Consider the following 12,653-nt stretch of genomic DNA (forward strand, 5'->3'; position numbering starts at 1 on the left):
TGCGTGTCTGTGTGTGTGAGAGAGGGCGGCCGAGACAGCCGTCATCACCTCGCGCGGCACCTGGGCCGGCCGCGCCTGGCCGTGTCGAACGAGTGTCCTGACGTCCTGACCCTTTGAGCGTTTTGTCCGAGCGCGGCGGCGGCGGCCCCGGGCCTCGTTGATTCATACTCGGTCATATTTAAGAAAAGCGCGTCGCATGCGGTGCGGCCGTGCCCCCCTTCACTTTCCCGTTCACAATGTCTCCCACGGTCTGGCCGGCCGGCCGGCCGGAGAGCAGAGCAAGAGACAGGGGTTCATAAAGAACAAGTGGACACGGGCAGGGCGGCAGGGCGGCAGGGCTCGGTAACATGGCCTGGTCCGCACGGTCAACTCGAACTCGAACGCGGTAAAAGGCGGGTCCGCGAGGGTCATCGCTCTGGTCTTCGCGAGGTGGCGGAAGCAGCAACCAGCACTGCACGTAGTGGCTGGCGGTCGTTGCCGTTGGTGCCGACCACGTCGCCGCCTTTCCCCGCCGCTTTTGGGCGCGCCTGTCCGGGCCGGCGCCGCGCCGCCGCGCCGCCGCGCTTCTGGCCGGGAGTGTCCCGTCGACAACACACGTGGAGTGGAGGACGCCAGGACGCCGGCGAGTGGGCGAACTTGGCGCCGCGGCGCGGCGGGCGCGTCGCGTCGCGTCTCGTCGCCAGCCCGCCTGCCCGCCTGCCCGCCTGCCTGCCTCTCGCTCCCATGATGCAAATGTGTCCCACTGTGGGAAACACCTTGCCGGTCTTGCCTGATTACCTGCATTACGGGGCGGGGCGGGGCGGGGCGCGCGCTGACTTTCACGAAGGCCATACGTGCCAGGAAAGGCCCGGTGCTCAAATTATTGTCGCCTCCGCCGGACTCGACTCCTCACTGACACAGTTTCCACGCTGCAGCGCGCTGCAGTTGCTGCAGTGCAGTGAGTGTTTGGGATCGGCTGCCTCTCCCCGTCGTCGCCCTGCCTCTCTCTCCCTCCGAGTCTAGAGTTTTGGCCGCCTCCACCGCTCTTCTGGCCCACTGTGGCCCGGCCGTTCGGTCAGCGCGCCAGAATTGGTTAGCCTTGTTCATTACTCGCGGCGCCAAATCCAGCTTGTCGCCACATTCAGATTCAAACAACGGCGCGCGGATTCGGCCGGCGCGTCAGCTGCGTCACATTCACATTGGCTGCGGGATTCCCGATGGCGGTGGACGCGACCAGGCCGCGACCGAGAACGCAACGCAACGCCCAGACGAACGCGTCAACCGCGCGTCAAAGAGTCAATGCGACTGCGCCGTGCTGCGGAGCACCAGTGAGTCCACGGCGTCCACGGCGTCCACGGCGTCCACGGAGAATGAGAATCGATGGTTATCACTCTTCTCCCTTCCTTTTACTGTCCTGCTTGCTGTCTGGTTCCTCGTTGCCGCCGCGCCCCGCCCCGCCCCCGTTCGGGCATTCGGTGCACCGTTGCGGGCGTGGCCAGTGGCGCGGCCGAGGGGCCGACGCGACGCCACGCCACGGGACGAGGGGCGTGGAGTACAAAATTAATGCGCGGCCCGCACATTTAAAAAGACCGATCGAGGCTGCGGACTGATTCCGAGACAGTCGCTCTGTCTCTCTCGCACTTCTACGGGACGCTCCGTATGAGTGCGAGAGAGACGAGAACGACTCTCGGGACGGGTCCGCTGCGCTGCGTGGCGCTGCGTTCGCCTCGGCGATGACACGCGAAGAAGCTGCAGCGTCACTTTCACGTGTCGGAGTCCCACAGTGTGGTGGACGCGGCGTTACCCACCCGCCCGCGGCAGACTGGGGCGAGGGGCCGCTCCAACGCCGCGCTGCGTTTCCGAGTTTATTAATTACGCGGCGTTGAAGAAACGCCCGCGGCTGTCGTCGCTCCGTCTCTCTCGCACTCGACGGGCGTCCCGAACGGGTGCGAGAGAGACGGAGCGACGAGGCGCGGTCCAGAATCAGACTGTGCGTCCACGTTCAAAAGGTGTAGGTACGTACGTCCGTGGAGGCGCCGGGGAGGACTTGTGTCCGTTGGGTTGCCTACCCGGCGCTCCACAGGCGGGAGTCGCGTCGGTTGGGTTGCCTACCTGCGTTTCGCAGGCGCGCTGGGCCACTGCCAAAGTCGCTGCCTGGCTGCGATGCCGAGGGATTTGGATCGTTTCGCGCTCCGTCTCTCTCGCACCCCCACGAGGTTCCGTTCCTCGTCTCCGAACCCCTCGGGGCGGGCAGCGGGCAGAACCACCCACCGCACTGGTTTGACTTACCGCACCGCCCGTGCCCGTCTCTCTCGCACCCCGCCAGCCACCACATGAGGGCGAGAGAGACGCAGCCAAGCGCTGTCGCTCGGAATGGGTGCGCTCGCCGCGCTGGCTCGCTGGCCGCGAGACGTTAAGTAGAATCACTTGAGTCACGGCGCGACGCGTTGGCCGCCGGGCAGGACTCACGGGCTCACATTCAGGTACTGACGCGCTGACGCTGACATGTCTGACGTTACATCGCGCATGGGCATGAACCGGCCGCCGGGCCGCCAGGGCGAGCTGACTCACTCACTCCCAGTACCTGCAGTGCTGCAGTCGACTCTAAACGGCCGTCTCTAATCCGGGGCCAGGGCGGCCGGACCGGATGACACCAGAGGGCGGGCCCAGGGCAGGGCCGGCAGGGCCCGGGGCGAGGCGTGTACGTGTCCCGGGTGACCCAGAACGAGGGACAAGGGCGAGAACAACGGGCATCGCCTTGAGGGCGACGGAGATGGACAGATATTGGAGAGTTTAGACACCGCTTAACCGGGCGGGACGGACGTCCGATGGGTGGCCTAGCTGCCGGGCGCTCGGGGCCGGCGCATCGCATCCGCAGAGTGCGGCTCGGATGGCGGCGCGCGGCGGAACGTCAACACGCTTGCAATCACGCCGAACGGCTAGGCGTCGTTGCCGAACGCGTTCAAAACGCTGCCGCCCCGGGCCCGCCGGTCCGCCGGCTGGAGGCGGAACGGGAGATCGATGCCAACGCGGCGGCGGTGGTGGGGGCCGTGGGGGCTGCGGGGGCTGCGGGGCCTGCGGCGCGCTGCGCAGGGGGCGCTCCCTCGCCCCGCTCAGTCTGCGCGCGCGTGCCCTGGCCGCCAGCATCCATGCCCGCGGCCAGCACCACGGCCTCGCCACCCGCCAGGACCCCGTCGACGTCCCGGGCGTCCCGGTGACGGCCCGTCGGCATGCCTCTGCTGCCGCCGTGGATGCCCTCGCCCTGTCGACACTGGTCCGAGCGCTGGCACTGCCCCTGACAGCGCGGCCAGATGGGGAGGTGAGTGGCAAGCAGCGCGAAAGCAGAGCCAAGCAGTGCCAGGCCTGCTTTGTCCAGGCCCTTGTTTTGTTCACGTTCTCCCGCGAGGCTCTGGACTTGGCGGCCGCACCTTGCTCGTCGACCTCGACGGCCAGGACCGTGCGGCGAAGCCTGAGCGCCCATTCAACCTTTTCGGTTTACTCTGCGCTTCGATTTTATAGCGGGCGGGCCAAACATGTGAACCTCCCCGTCGGCCGTCGGGGTGGCTCGGGCTGCTTCGGGGTGGTTCGGGCGCGCGCCGAGGGAGGGCGCCACGCGTGCCGAGCTGCTCAGTGAGTGTGGGAGCCGCCACCCCATCCATGCTCCAGCCCCACCTCGAGGGACGGCCCATGATGCCCGCGGCCACTCCAGCAGGCTGCAGCTCTCTCTCTCCCACTCAAGCGGCAGTCCGACGGGGACGCGGTGGACCGCTGTGACTGAGCGCGCTGACGCCGCGGCGCCGCGTTCGCCGCGCTCCGTGTACACAACCTGCACAATCAATACTACCGGGATGCTGGGATGCTGGCCGTGCTGGCCGTGCTGCCGAGGCGGCGCGCAACACGGCGCGGCGGATGGCGGCAGGAAGCTGAGACGCCGCCGTGGCCGTGCCGTTGTGAATGCAGACCAGCGAGACCTGGCGGGCACGTCGCGCACGGAGGCGTCGCGGTGCGAATCTTAAAAAGCGGGCGGGGCGAGCCAGGGCGCCAGTGGGTTAGAGGGGGAGCAGAGTTGGGGTAGGGCGGGCGTGGGGTGGCCGTCAGCGGCGTCAGAGAGGGGAGGCCATTTGTCATTGCGCCACCGGAAAACTCGCGGCCGTTTCGTTGGGACACTGTGGTGGGCGTGGTAGCACCGCATGCGACCGCCAGCGACTGCCAGGCGGCCGATGTAATTGCACAAATTAATTGGCCCACCGCGGGGGGTGGCGGCCTGGCGGGCGTTGCGGGCGTGGCCTCCGTGGCGCCCTCGTCGTGCTGGGCCCGCTGGGCGGGGTACAGTGTCACTGACATCGTCCAGCGTCACTGGGTCGCTGACACCCGTCTCTCTGCCGCAGGTGGCACTGGTTCCCGCCGTCCCCGTCGGGCTGCTCGGACGCCAAGGAGAGCGATGTCCCCCACGTCTCCTGGCAGAGGGACACGCTGTCCGGTAAGCGACACGCCACGCCGCCGCGCCGCGCGGGGGTTGAACCAAAACACTGAAACCCTCATTGCGCAGACTACTGCATCGGGCGGCCGACGCCCACGCCGGAGCTGGAGCAGCTGGTGGACTTCGCGATCCGCAACGAGCCTCGCGAGCGCGAGCGCGACGAGCTGGAGCGGCACGTGGACACGTTCAGCGACGAGCTGGAGCTGGTGGAGCCCACCTCGCTGGGCGGCCGCTTCGTGCAGTCGCTGCGCAACGGCGGCGCGCTGCACCCGCAGAGCTACTGGCACCTGGCGTGGCTGCTGCTCGTCTCCGCCGGCTTCATGTACAACTGCATCACCATCCCGCTGCGGTCCACCTTCCCCTACCAGACGCCCTCCAACTGGGGGACGTGGTTCGTGTTCGACACGGCCTGCGACGTGGTGTACCTGCTCGACCTGGTGCTCGTCAAGCCCCACGTCATCTTCGTGTACGACGGCTTCTGGGTGCGCGACAAGCGCCTCACCAGGAAGCACTACTTCGCCAAGTGGCAGTTTAAGGTGGGTTGTTTCGTTTCACCAACCCGTGCGTGTTTGGTGCGCTCCGTTTTGAAAAAAATTAAGTCACTGAATCATATTTTAGTTGGACATCCTGTCGCTGACGCCGCTGGACCTGCTGTACCTCAAGTACGGCACGGAGAACGTGCTCTTTCGACTCCCCCGCATCCTCAAGGTAACGACCAAGGACCAAACCACCCACAAACACCAATAAATCCAATTCTCTCTCTCCAAAAAAAATCTCATTCAACGAACGTTAATGAAAGCAGATGATCCATCGCGTTACAAAACTGCTGTGATAGCCGAGAGGTTAGAGACGTGGGATCGAGTTGCCGCAGGCCGGCGTTCGAATACCAGCGTCACAAAAGTTTTTTCGGCTTGCTATCCTAAGGGTGGTGGTTCGAGGCCATGAGAGCGGAGCCGTGTGCAACAGGCCCACATGCCGGAGGTTCGACTCCTAACAAATATTTCCATTTAATTTTACTGCCTCACCCAGTGCGGTTCAAACCCGCAAACGTGAGCCCTCTCCGAGCATGGGACGTGGTGGTCCAGGGAGTAGAGGCGTCGGATCTCAGTGCTAGGGTCGGCGGTTCGACTCCCCCAACTTCTTGCGAAATTTTGACCGGGTCGGTCGAGTCCTGTTGCGTCAAGAACCCACCTCACGCCGATGCCCTCATCATGGGCCGTGGTGGCCGAGAGCGTAAAGACGTGTGATCCCGATGGCGGGGTCCGGGGATCGAATCCCATCATTTCATTACATTTTTCGACCGCCTTCCTCCCAGTGCAACTCAAACCCGTCGTCCAACACGCTGCCAGACGTACAAGCGTGATAGCGTAGTGGTCAGAGTCACATTCACCTGGCCACTCCGCTGTGGGTGTCTAAAAAGCAATCCGCTTCGGCGGGTTGGCCTCGGCACTGGAGCGATGGCGTATTTGATCCATCAATCCAGACCACCCGGTGTGTGGTTGCGGGTGGTGCCTCCTTGACTTGTCGGGGAGGCGATGATAAGTCCTTTGAAGCTGGCCTAAAACGCTGTATGTTCGGTACGGGAGCGCCGGACAGTGGGGGTACCATGGGGTACACAACCAACCCTACGAAAACAAGAAGCTCCCACCAAACCTCTTCTCTGTCTGAGTCTCTCTCTGTCTCTCTGTCGTCTCACTCTACGTCCCGCCCCTCTAAGAGCTTCGTACTGGGTGCTCTCACCCAGCTGCCTGAGCTTTGGGGTCCTACTGGGTCCCCCGGCGAACGCTTAGGGTCGCTGACGGGATTAACCCCAGGTACCTGATAGCACCGGTTCCCATCCCGAACACCGAAGTAAAGCAGGAGGCCTCCCATTAAGACTGGGGAGGGGGTGTAGAGTTCAAATTTTTTCGGGATGATTCGCAGATCCAGACGTTTTGGGAGCTGTTCGACCACCTGGACAGTCTGCTCATGTCGCCGTACCTGGTGCGCGTGGCGCGGACCCTGTGCTACATGATGTTCCTCGTGCACCTCAACGCGTGCGGCTACTACGCCTTCTCGGCGCGCGAGGGGCTGGGCGCCAACAACTGGACGTACCGGGGCGGCGACGGCAACGCGTGAGTCTTGGTGGCGCGCGGGTTCAATCAGTCGGCCTACCTCCCACTACACCTACCCATGTTTCTTCTACTCTAGAAAACTTGACCGATCCGCTGTTGCAGCTACATCCGGTGCTTCTACTTCGCCACCAAGACGGCCACCTCGGTGGGCAAGAACCCGCGGCCGGAGACGGAGGGCGAGTACCTGTTCATGACGTGCTCGTGGCTCATGGGGGTCTTCGTGTTCGCGCTGCTCATCGGCCAGATCCGCGACATCGTGGCCACGGCGTCGCGGACGCGCACCGAGCACCGCAAGCGCCTGGACGAGACGCTGGAGCACATGCGCGGCCTCAGCCTGCCGGACCACGTGCAGCGCCGCGTGCAGAGCTGGTTCACGTTCGCGGACCAGCACCAGCCCTTCGGTAAACGTAAAAGACAAATGTAGAAACGTGGTGAGTAGAGCACGCCCGCTGACTCTTGTGTGACTGGCCCGCTTGCTCGCTCGCAGACGAGGGCAAGATCCTCAACTCGCTGCCGCAGAAGCTCAAGACGGACGTAGCCATCGACGTGCACGGCGGCACGCTGGCCAAGGTCACGCTGTTCAACAAGATCACGGACCCCGCCCTCATTCGCGACCTCGTGCTCAAGCTGCGCTCCGTGCTCTACCTGCCGGGGGACTTCATCTGCCGCAAGGTGAGTGCGCCGCGTCGCGACGGGGAGGGGCTTGGCGTGCCCGAGGGCGTGCCCCCAGAGCGGCGCCTGACGCACCTCTTGCCCGCAGAACGAGGTCGGCAAGGAGATGTACATCGTCAAGACGGGGCAGGTGGAGGTGCTGGCGCCCACCAACGGCGAGGTGCTGGCCACCCTGGGCGAGGGCTCCGTCTTCGGCGAGATCAGCCTGCTGGCCCTGGCCGGCGGCAACCGCCGCACCGCCGACGTCAGGTCAGTTTTTAAACTTTTTCTCCAACTGTTTCTGTAACTTGTTTAAATTAACACCGTGTTTGGGCCCGACAGGTCCAAGGGCTTCTCCAACCTGTTCGTGCTGAGCAAGAACGACCTCCACGAGACGCTGGTGTACTACCCGGACGCGCAGAAGGTCCTCAAGCAGAAGGCGGAGTGAGTCCAGCAAATGCTTTCCCCAACGTTGGTGTCTCCACCAAAAACAAATTGAACCATGGGGCTTCCCTCGGCAGGGCGCTGATGCAGGAGAACGCGGACAGAGAGCGCCGGGAGAACCACCTGGCTCGGGGGTCGCCGACGACGTCCCAGGAGGCTGCCGAGGACACCGAGGACGACTCCGACGGCACGGTCAGCTCGGCCGGCAACGCGGAGAGCGAGGAGGAGCAGGCCGAGTCGCCCCAGGACGAGCCGCAGTCCTCGTCCCTGCAGCACAACCACCACCCCATGGTCATGATAAAGTGAGCAGCGTCAAGGAGTGTTTCAGTGGAATAGTCCAATCGAGAGCATGGATAACCAACGGGGTGCTCTTCCAGGGTGACCCCAGAGCTGTCGCCGCCACCGCCTGAGCGCGCCGTGGACTCGGAGGCCGTCGTGGTGGAGGCCGTCCCGGACGGCGTCCCGGACGGCAACGCGGTGCCCACGGCCTGGGCGTACGGCCCGGACGCCACCGACACCCTGCTGCCCAGCGTCCACGTGACGCAGGCCACGGACCACGACTCGGACCTCACCGACGTCACCTGCGCGTCGCTCACGTCGCGCACCTCGCGCAGCTCAGGTGCGTCTCCCTCCCGGCCAGGATGCCGACGTAGACCCGCGAACACTTTCCGCCAGTCGGCTACAAATGCGTTGTTCCTCCCGCAGCGTCCCGGTGCTCGCGGTCGTCGCGGTGCTCTCGGCGCGGCAGCTGCTGCAGCTCGTGCTGCGGCACGACCTGCTCGTGCACCTGCAGGACCTGCAGCAGCCGGGCGTGCGAGGGCACGGCCTGCACGGCCACGGCCACGGAGACGGGGCCGGCCGCGGCGCCCTCACTGCCCTGGGCGGACGACGTGGACGACGCCGACGACGCGGACGACGCGGACACCCTGAGCGACCTGAGCTCGGCGTCGTTGCTGTCGCCGCTGCTGTCGCCCACGCACGAGTGGGCGCGCTCCTCGGTGGCGACGCCGACCGCCCCCACGCCCACCGCCACGCCCGCCGCCACCCCCACCGCGCCGCCGCCCCGCGACCTGCAGCGGCGACGCGTGTCCGCCCCGGCGACCACCACGGACACGGCGGGTGAGTGGCGGAAAGTCGCCCGAAAACTCCGCTAACGACAAAGAAACGCGACGCTTCCACTGCGTCGCCTGCGTCGTTCGGGGTGGATGATGACGTCATTCCCTTGTGTTGCAGACGGACCCCGACTGGCGCCACACCGCCTGTCCTTCCCCAGCTCGCGACGAAAGCTCAGCGCCATGACCCAGCGCAGCAACCAATGAAGATTTCATTTATGTGTCGTTTTATTTAACTAGTGTTTTAACAATTAATGTGTTGTACGTTCCGGTGGTCTGCGCCCTCGGCTAAGTTCGTGAGTGAGGTGCGCGGTCGCTCGGAAGTCAAACCACTTAATTGTACGGCCCGCGAAAGTTACTAGATAGATGTCCTAGGTTCCTAATCTTAGTGAGATTTTGTGATTCTGTTAGTGAGAAATGTGATACTACGAAATAAATGTATTTTTATACGGCCCAGAGCGAAATTCACTCAGTCATTGACATCTCTCTCTCCGCTCACCCCGATTTGGCAGACACTGTGCAACGCCGTGATCTGATTCTCCTCCTCGTTTATTATAAACAACAAAAAATATCACAAGTATTGGCACGCGCCGCGGTATTGCGCTGCGGCGGTTCCGGTTCCCACACTTCCTGCCGACCGGATGCGGCTGGCCCGGGCTGCCCGGGGCGGCTGACCCGGGCCGGGGCGAGTGTCACTGGGAAGTGCGGCTTATTGGCGCTTCCGGTCGCGACCGGAAGTGGAAGTGGAGGCGCTGGCCGACGCGGCGCCTCACCGGCTGAACTCCTGCTCCTGGCGGAACCTGCCCTGCTGCACGGGCACCTTCTCGGTCTCCTTCCTCTCCTTGATGTCGTCGGCGGTGATGCGGTAGCCGAAGTTCTGGCCGGAGATCTGGGCCTGCACCTCGGCGGCGCCGTTGGGGTTGAGCTGCGGGCCGTCGCCGATGGGCTCCACCTCCTCCTTGACGACGCGGTAGCCGTTCTCGTCGGCCTCGTAGTGCACGGTGCGCCGGAAGAACCCGTCCGAGTACGAGTAGAGCCCCGCCAGGTTGAGGCCGTCGCGGGTCTCCTGGCGCAGCTGGGAGTTGTCGGTCAGCTTGTCGTCCACGGACGACGCGAACGTGTACTGGGCGTTCTTGGCCTGCTCCTCGAACAGCGCCTCCTCCTCGGGGTTCACGGCGACGGCGGCCTCGGCGCGCACGGGGGCGGCGCTCACCACGCGGATGGGGGTGGTCCTCACGGGGGCGGCGGGCTTGGGGGCGGCGTCGAGGACGGCGATGGGGCGGCGGGTGGCGCCTCTAGAGCGGGTGGGCTGCGCAGAGGAGAGGCGTGGCGGTCAACAACTCAAAGTCCCTTCCTTTCCCCAACGAGCAAGTCGGAAGGCGTACCTGGGCGACGACGGGGGCGGTGCGCACCACCTCCTGCTGGGGGAGCTCGTCCAGCTGCGAGACGAACTGCTCCTGGATCTGGTGCTGCGCCTGCTGGAAGCGCTGGCTGTCGGGCTGCTGCTGGCTCTGCTGGGTCTCCTGCCGGAAGCGGAGGTTCTCCTGCTGGATGCGCTGGTTCTCCGCCTTGATGCGCTGGTTCTCCTGCTGGATGCGCAGCGTCTCGGCCTGCAGGCGCTCGTTCTCCTGCTGCACGCGCAGGGCCTCGGCGGACTGCTGGGACTGCTGGGGCTGCTGGGGCTGTGCGCGCTGCTGCTGCAAAGCCTGCAAGCCGACGCGGCCGTAAGTGCTAGTGAGAGATACCCCGCGCGCCGGGGGAGCGCGGCGCAGGGAGTAGCGACAACCACGCACCCCGCGCCGCGCGCCCGCAGCGCGCAGGGTAAGCAACCCAGTGTACGCGCGCGTCCAACGGGCTGGCAACCTAGGCGGAGAGAGAGGGCCGGGGGGGGGGGGGGGGGGGGGAATGGACTAGTACATTCCACGCCCCATGCCGAACCGTAGGCCCACCTCTCCGTCAACAGAGGCCTTGGCCTTGAAGGGTTGCACGTAACTACCATCACTCTGTCACCTCAGGTGCAGCGGTGTTTGCGCAGAGGGCGACGTGTGCACAGCGACACGGCGAGAGAGACAGAGAGAGGGAGAGGGGGAGACGAAGGGAAGACGCGGTGCGTGCGGGAGAGACGACAAGCGACAACAGCGTCACGTTGTCTGTCTGTCTCTCTCTTTGCTGATCTTCCGGTGAGATAGCAAACAAATCTGGCGCGCGCCGGAGATGAGAAAAAGTCTTTGAAAAATATTTTCTGTGTGCTTTGCTTTTTTTGGTTTGTTTGTTGCGATTGAACCGCCAGAGGGGGGCTACTGTACTCACCACGGGGATGGCCTGGCTGGGGGTGCCGGTCAGGGGGCGGCGGGTGAACACCTGCGCGTCGTGCTGCTCGGCGGGGGCGGGCAGGGCGTTGGGGAACTCGATGGGCGTGGGGGCGGCGGGGGCGGCGCGGATGGGCTGTGGCGGCTGGAAGGTGGCGGTGGTGACGGCCGGGACCGCGGGCCTACCAACAGACACCAAGATTAGCAACGGGTAGGCTGCAGAGCCAAAGCCCTCGGGGTGGGGGCGGACACCGCGGCGGTACCTGGGGGTGAACTGGGTCCTGGTCTGCACGGCGGGCTGCGCGGAGGGCTCCACGGGGCGGTTGTTGATCTGCTTGAAGGTCTCCACGCCCTCGCCGAAGGTGGAGAACTGCTCGCCGGTCTGCTGCTGCGACCGGACCCCGGCGGCGGCCTGCCTCTGCGCGCCTTGCGGCTGGAGGCGGCCGGGCTGCTGGAACTGCTGGAACTGCGGCTGCGGGAAGGCGCTGGGCTGGAAGCCGGACTGGAAGGCCTGCCTCTGCTGCCCGAAGAGCTGCTGCTGGCCGAGGGCCGAGCCCAGCAACAAGAGCTGCAAACAACCAGCAAGCAACGCAAGGGCGTGAGCACCCGCAACGTGCATTCGTACTCCCTGCGCCGTGCGGCGCGTGGCTCTATTGCGAGGGCCTTCTTCTTGAGGCCGCCTCGCCTACGCCCCGCCAGCAACCGGTTCGACGGGTTTCACCCTCGCCGCGGCCGCCACGGGGTCCGGGGTTGACGCACTGGCGGCGGCCAGGGGTGCGCGGCGCGAGGCGAGGGTCACGCTGAACGCTGCCCAGCCCGAAGGTAGCGCCTGAAGGTCGCTAGCGCACAGGTGTCTGCGGCTGGGCGCCCGCAAAAGAATTTCCAACACCCTGCGGCCTCAGGCCCTACGGTGTCTTTAAGAATGACACAACAGCGCGCCGCCGTGTGACTTGGAAGCTCTCGAAAAGTCTCAGAATACGTCGAAGGTCTTCTGACGCTGGGCTGTGGAGGGGGTTGGTCCGAATGGGTGGACTGGGCGGGGTGCACAGTGGGGAGGCGGTGGACGTACCTGCACGACGGCGAGCTTGGTGTACTCCATGGTGACTGCGGGGCAACTGGCCGCTCCCCGGCACTGGAGTCCGGTTAAATAGCGACCGCGGTCCGGGTGCACCGCCGCGCCGCCCGGAGTTGCACACCGGAATCCGACAACACGTGTGCCCCGCGGAGGGCCCCGGAGCGCCCCGGAGCCATCACACCCCCGCCGGGGCCCTCGCGTCGCGCGGCCGTTGCGCGGGGAGGGGACAAGCAAGGTTTCCAAAATTGTGTAATAATTTGTGGCGTTATGCGCGTACTCCGCATACTCGTGTTGTGACGTGTTGGACGAGAAACAATGAGTAAGAGGTTTGAACGTTGCACCCGAATGTCAACGGGCACTGCGACGTCCACCGCCGGAAATGTTTGCATTCTCATAGACCGCCGCGTGTCACTGGCTCCGCTGCTTCGGTATTTCGGTCGCCGGGAGCGACTGCCGAAATCAGCCGGCGGTTTCGGCGGCCGACGCACC

The 12,653-nt window shown here is 65.1% G+C and overlaps 2 protein-coding genes and 1 long non-coding RNA gene across 3 annotated transcripts; 2 read left to right on the top strand and 1 right to left on the bottom strand.

Moving 5' to 3' along the window:
• Positions 1-3,115: 3,115 nt before the first annotated feature.
• LOC117647362 (cyclic nucleotide-gated cation channel beta-3) lies at positions 3,116-8,607 on the top strand. The gene is made up of 12 exons (XM_034389085.1): positions 3,116-3,298; positions 4,368-4,459; positions 4,529-4,995; positions 5,078-5,167; positions 6,383-6,573; positions 6,676-6,974; positions 7,061-7,245; positions 7,334-7,494; positions 7,567-7,668; positions 7,746-7,970; positions 8,046-8,287; positions 8,600-8,607. The coding sequence occupies exons 1-12, from the start codon at positions 3,291-3,293 to the stop codon at positions 8,605-8,607; spliced, it is 2,070 nt and encodes a 689-aa protein (XP_034244976.1). The 5' UTR covers positions 3,116-3,290.
• A 117-nt stretch (positions 8,608-8,724) lies between these two features.
• Positions 8,725-9,252, top strand: LOC117647133. The gene is made up of 2 exons (XR_004587824.1): positions 8,725-8,787; positions 8,902-9,252. It is a non-coding gene; the product is annotated as an uncharacterized LOC117647133 (long non-coding RNA).
• A 217-nt stretch (positions 9,253-9,469) lies between these two features.
• LOC117647363 (RNA polymerase II degradation factor 1) lies at positions 9,470-12,188 on the bottom strand. Its single transcript, XM_034389086.1, has 5 exons — positions 12,159-12,188; positions 11,353-11,477; positions 11,091-11,271; positions 10,166-10,486; positions 9,470-10,089 (listed from the first exon to the last, which is right to left on the bottom strand). The coding sequence occupies exons 1-5, from the start codon at positions 12,186-12,188 to the stop codon at positions 9,550-9,552; spliced, it is 1,197 nt and encodes a 398-aa protein (XP_034244977.1). The 3' UTR covers positions 9,470-9,549.
• Between the last annotated feature and the right edge of the window lie 465 nt (positions 12,189-12,653).

Source organism: Thrips palmi, unplaced genomic scaffold (assembly GCF_012932325.1).
Source record: "Thrips palmi isolate BJ-2018 unplaced genomic scaffold, TpBJ-2018v1 HiC_scaffold_2, whole genome shotgun sequence".
Lineage (NCBI taxonomy): Eukaryota > Metazoa > Arthropoda > Insecta > Thysanoptera > Thripidae > Thrips > Thrips palmi.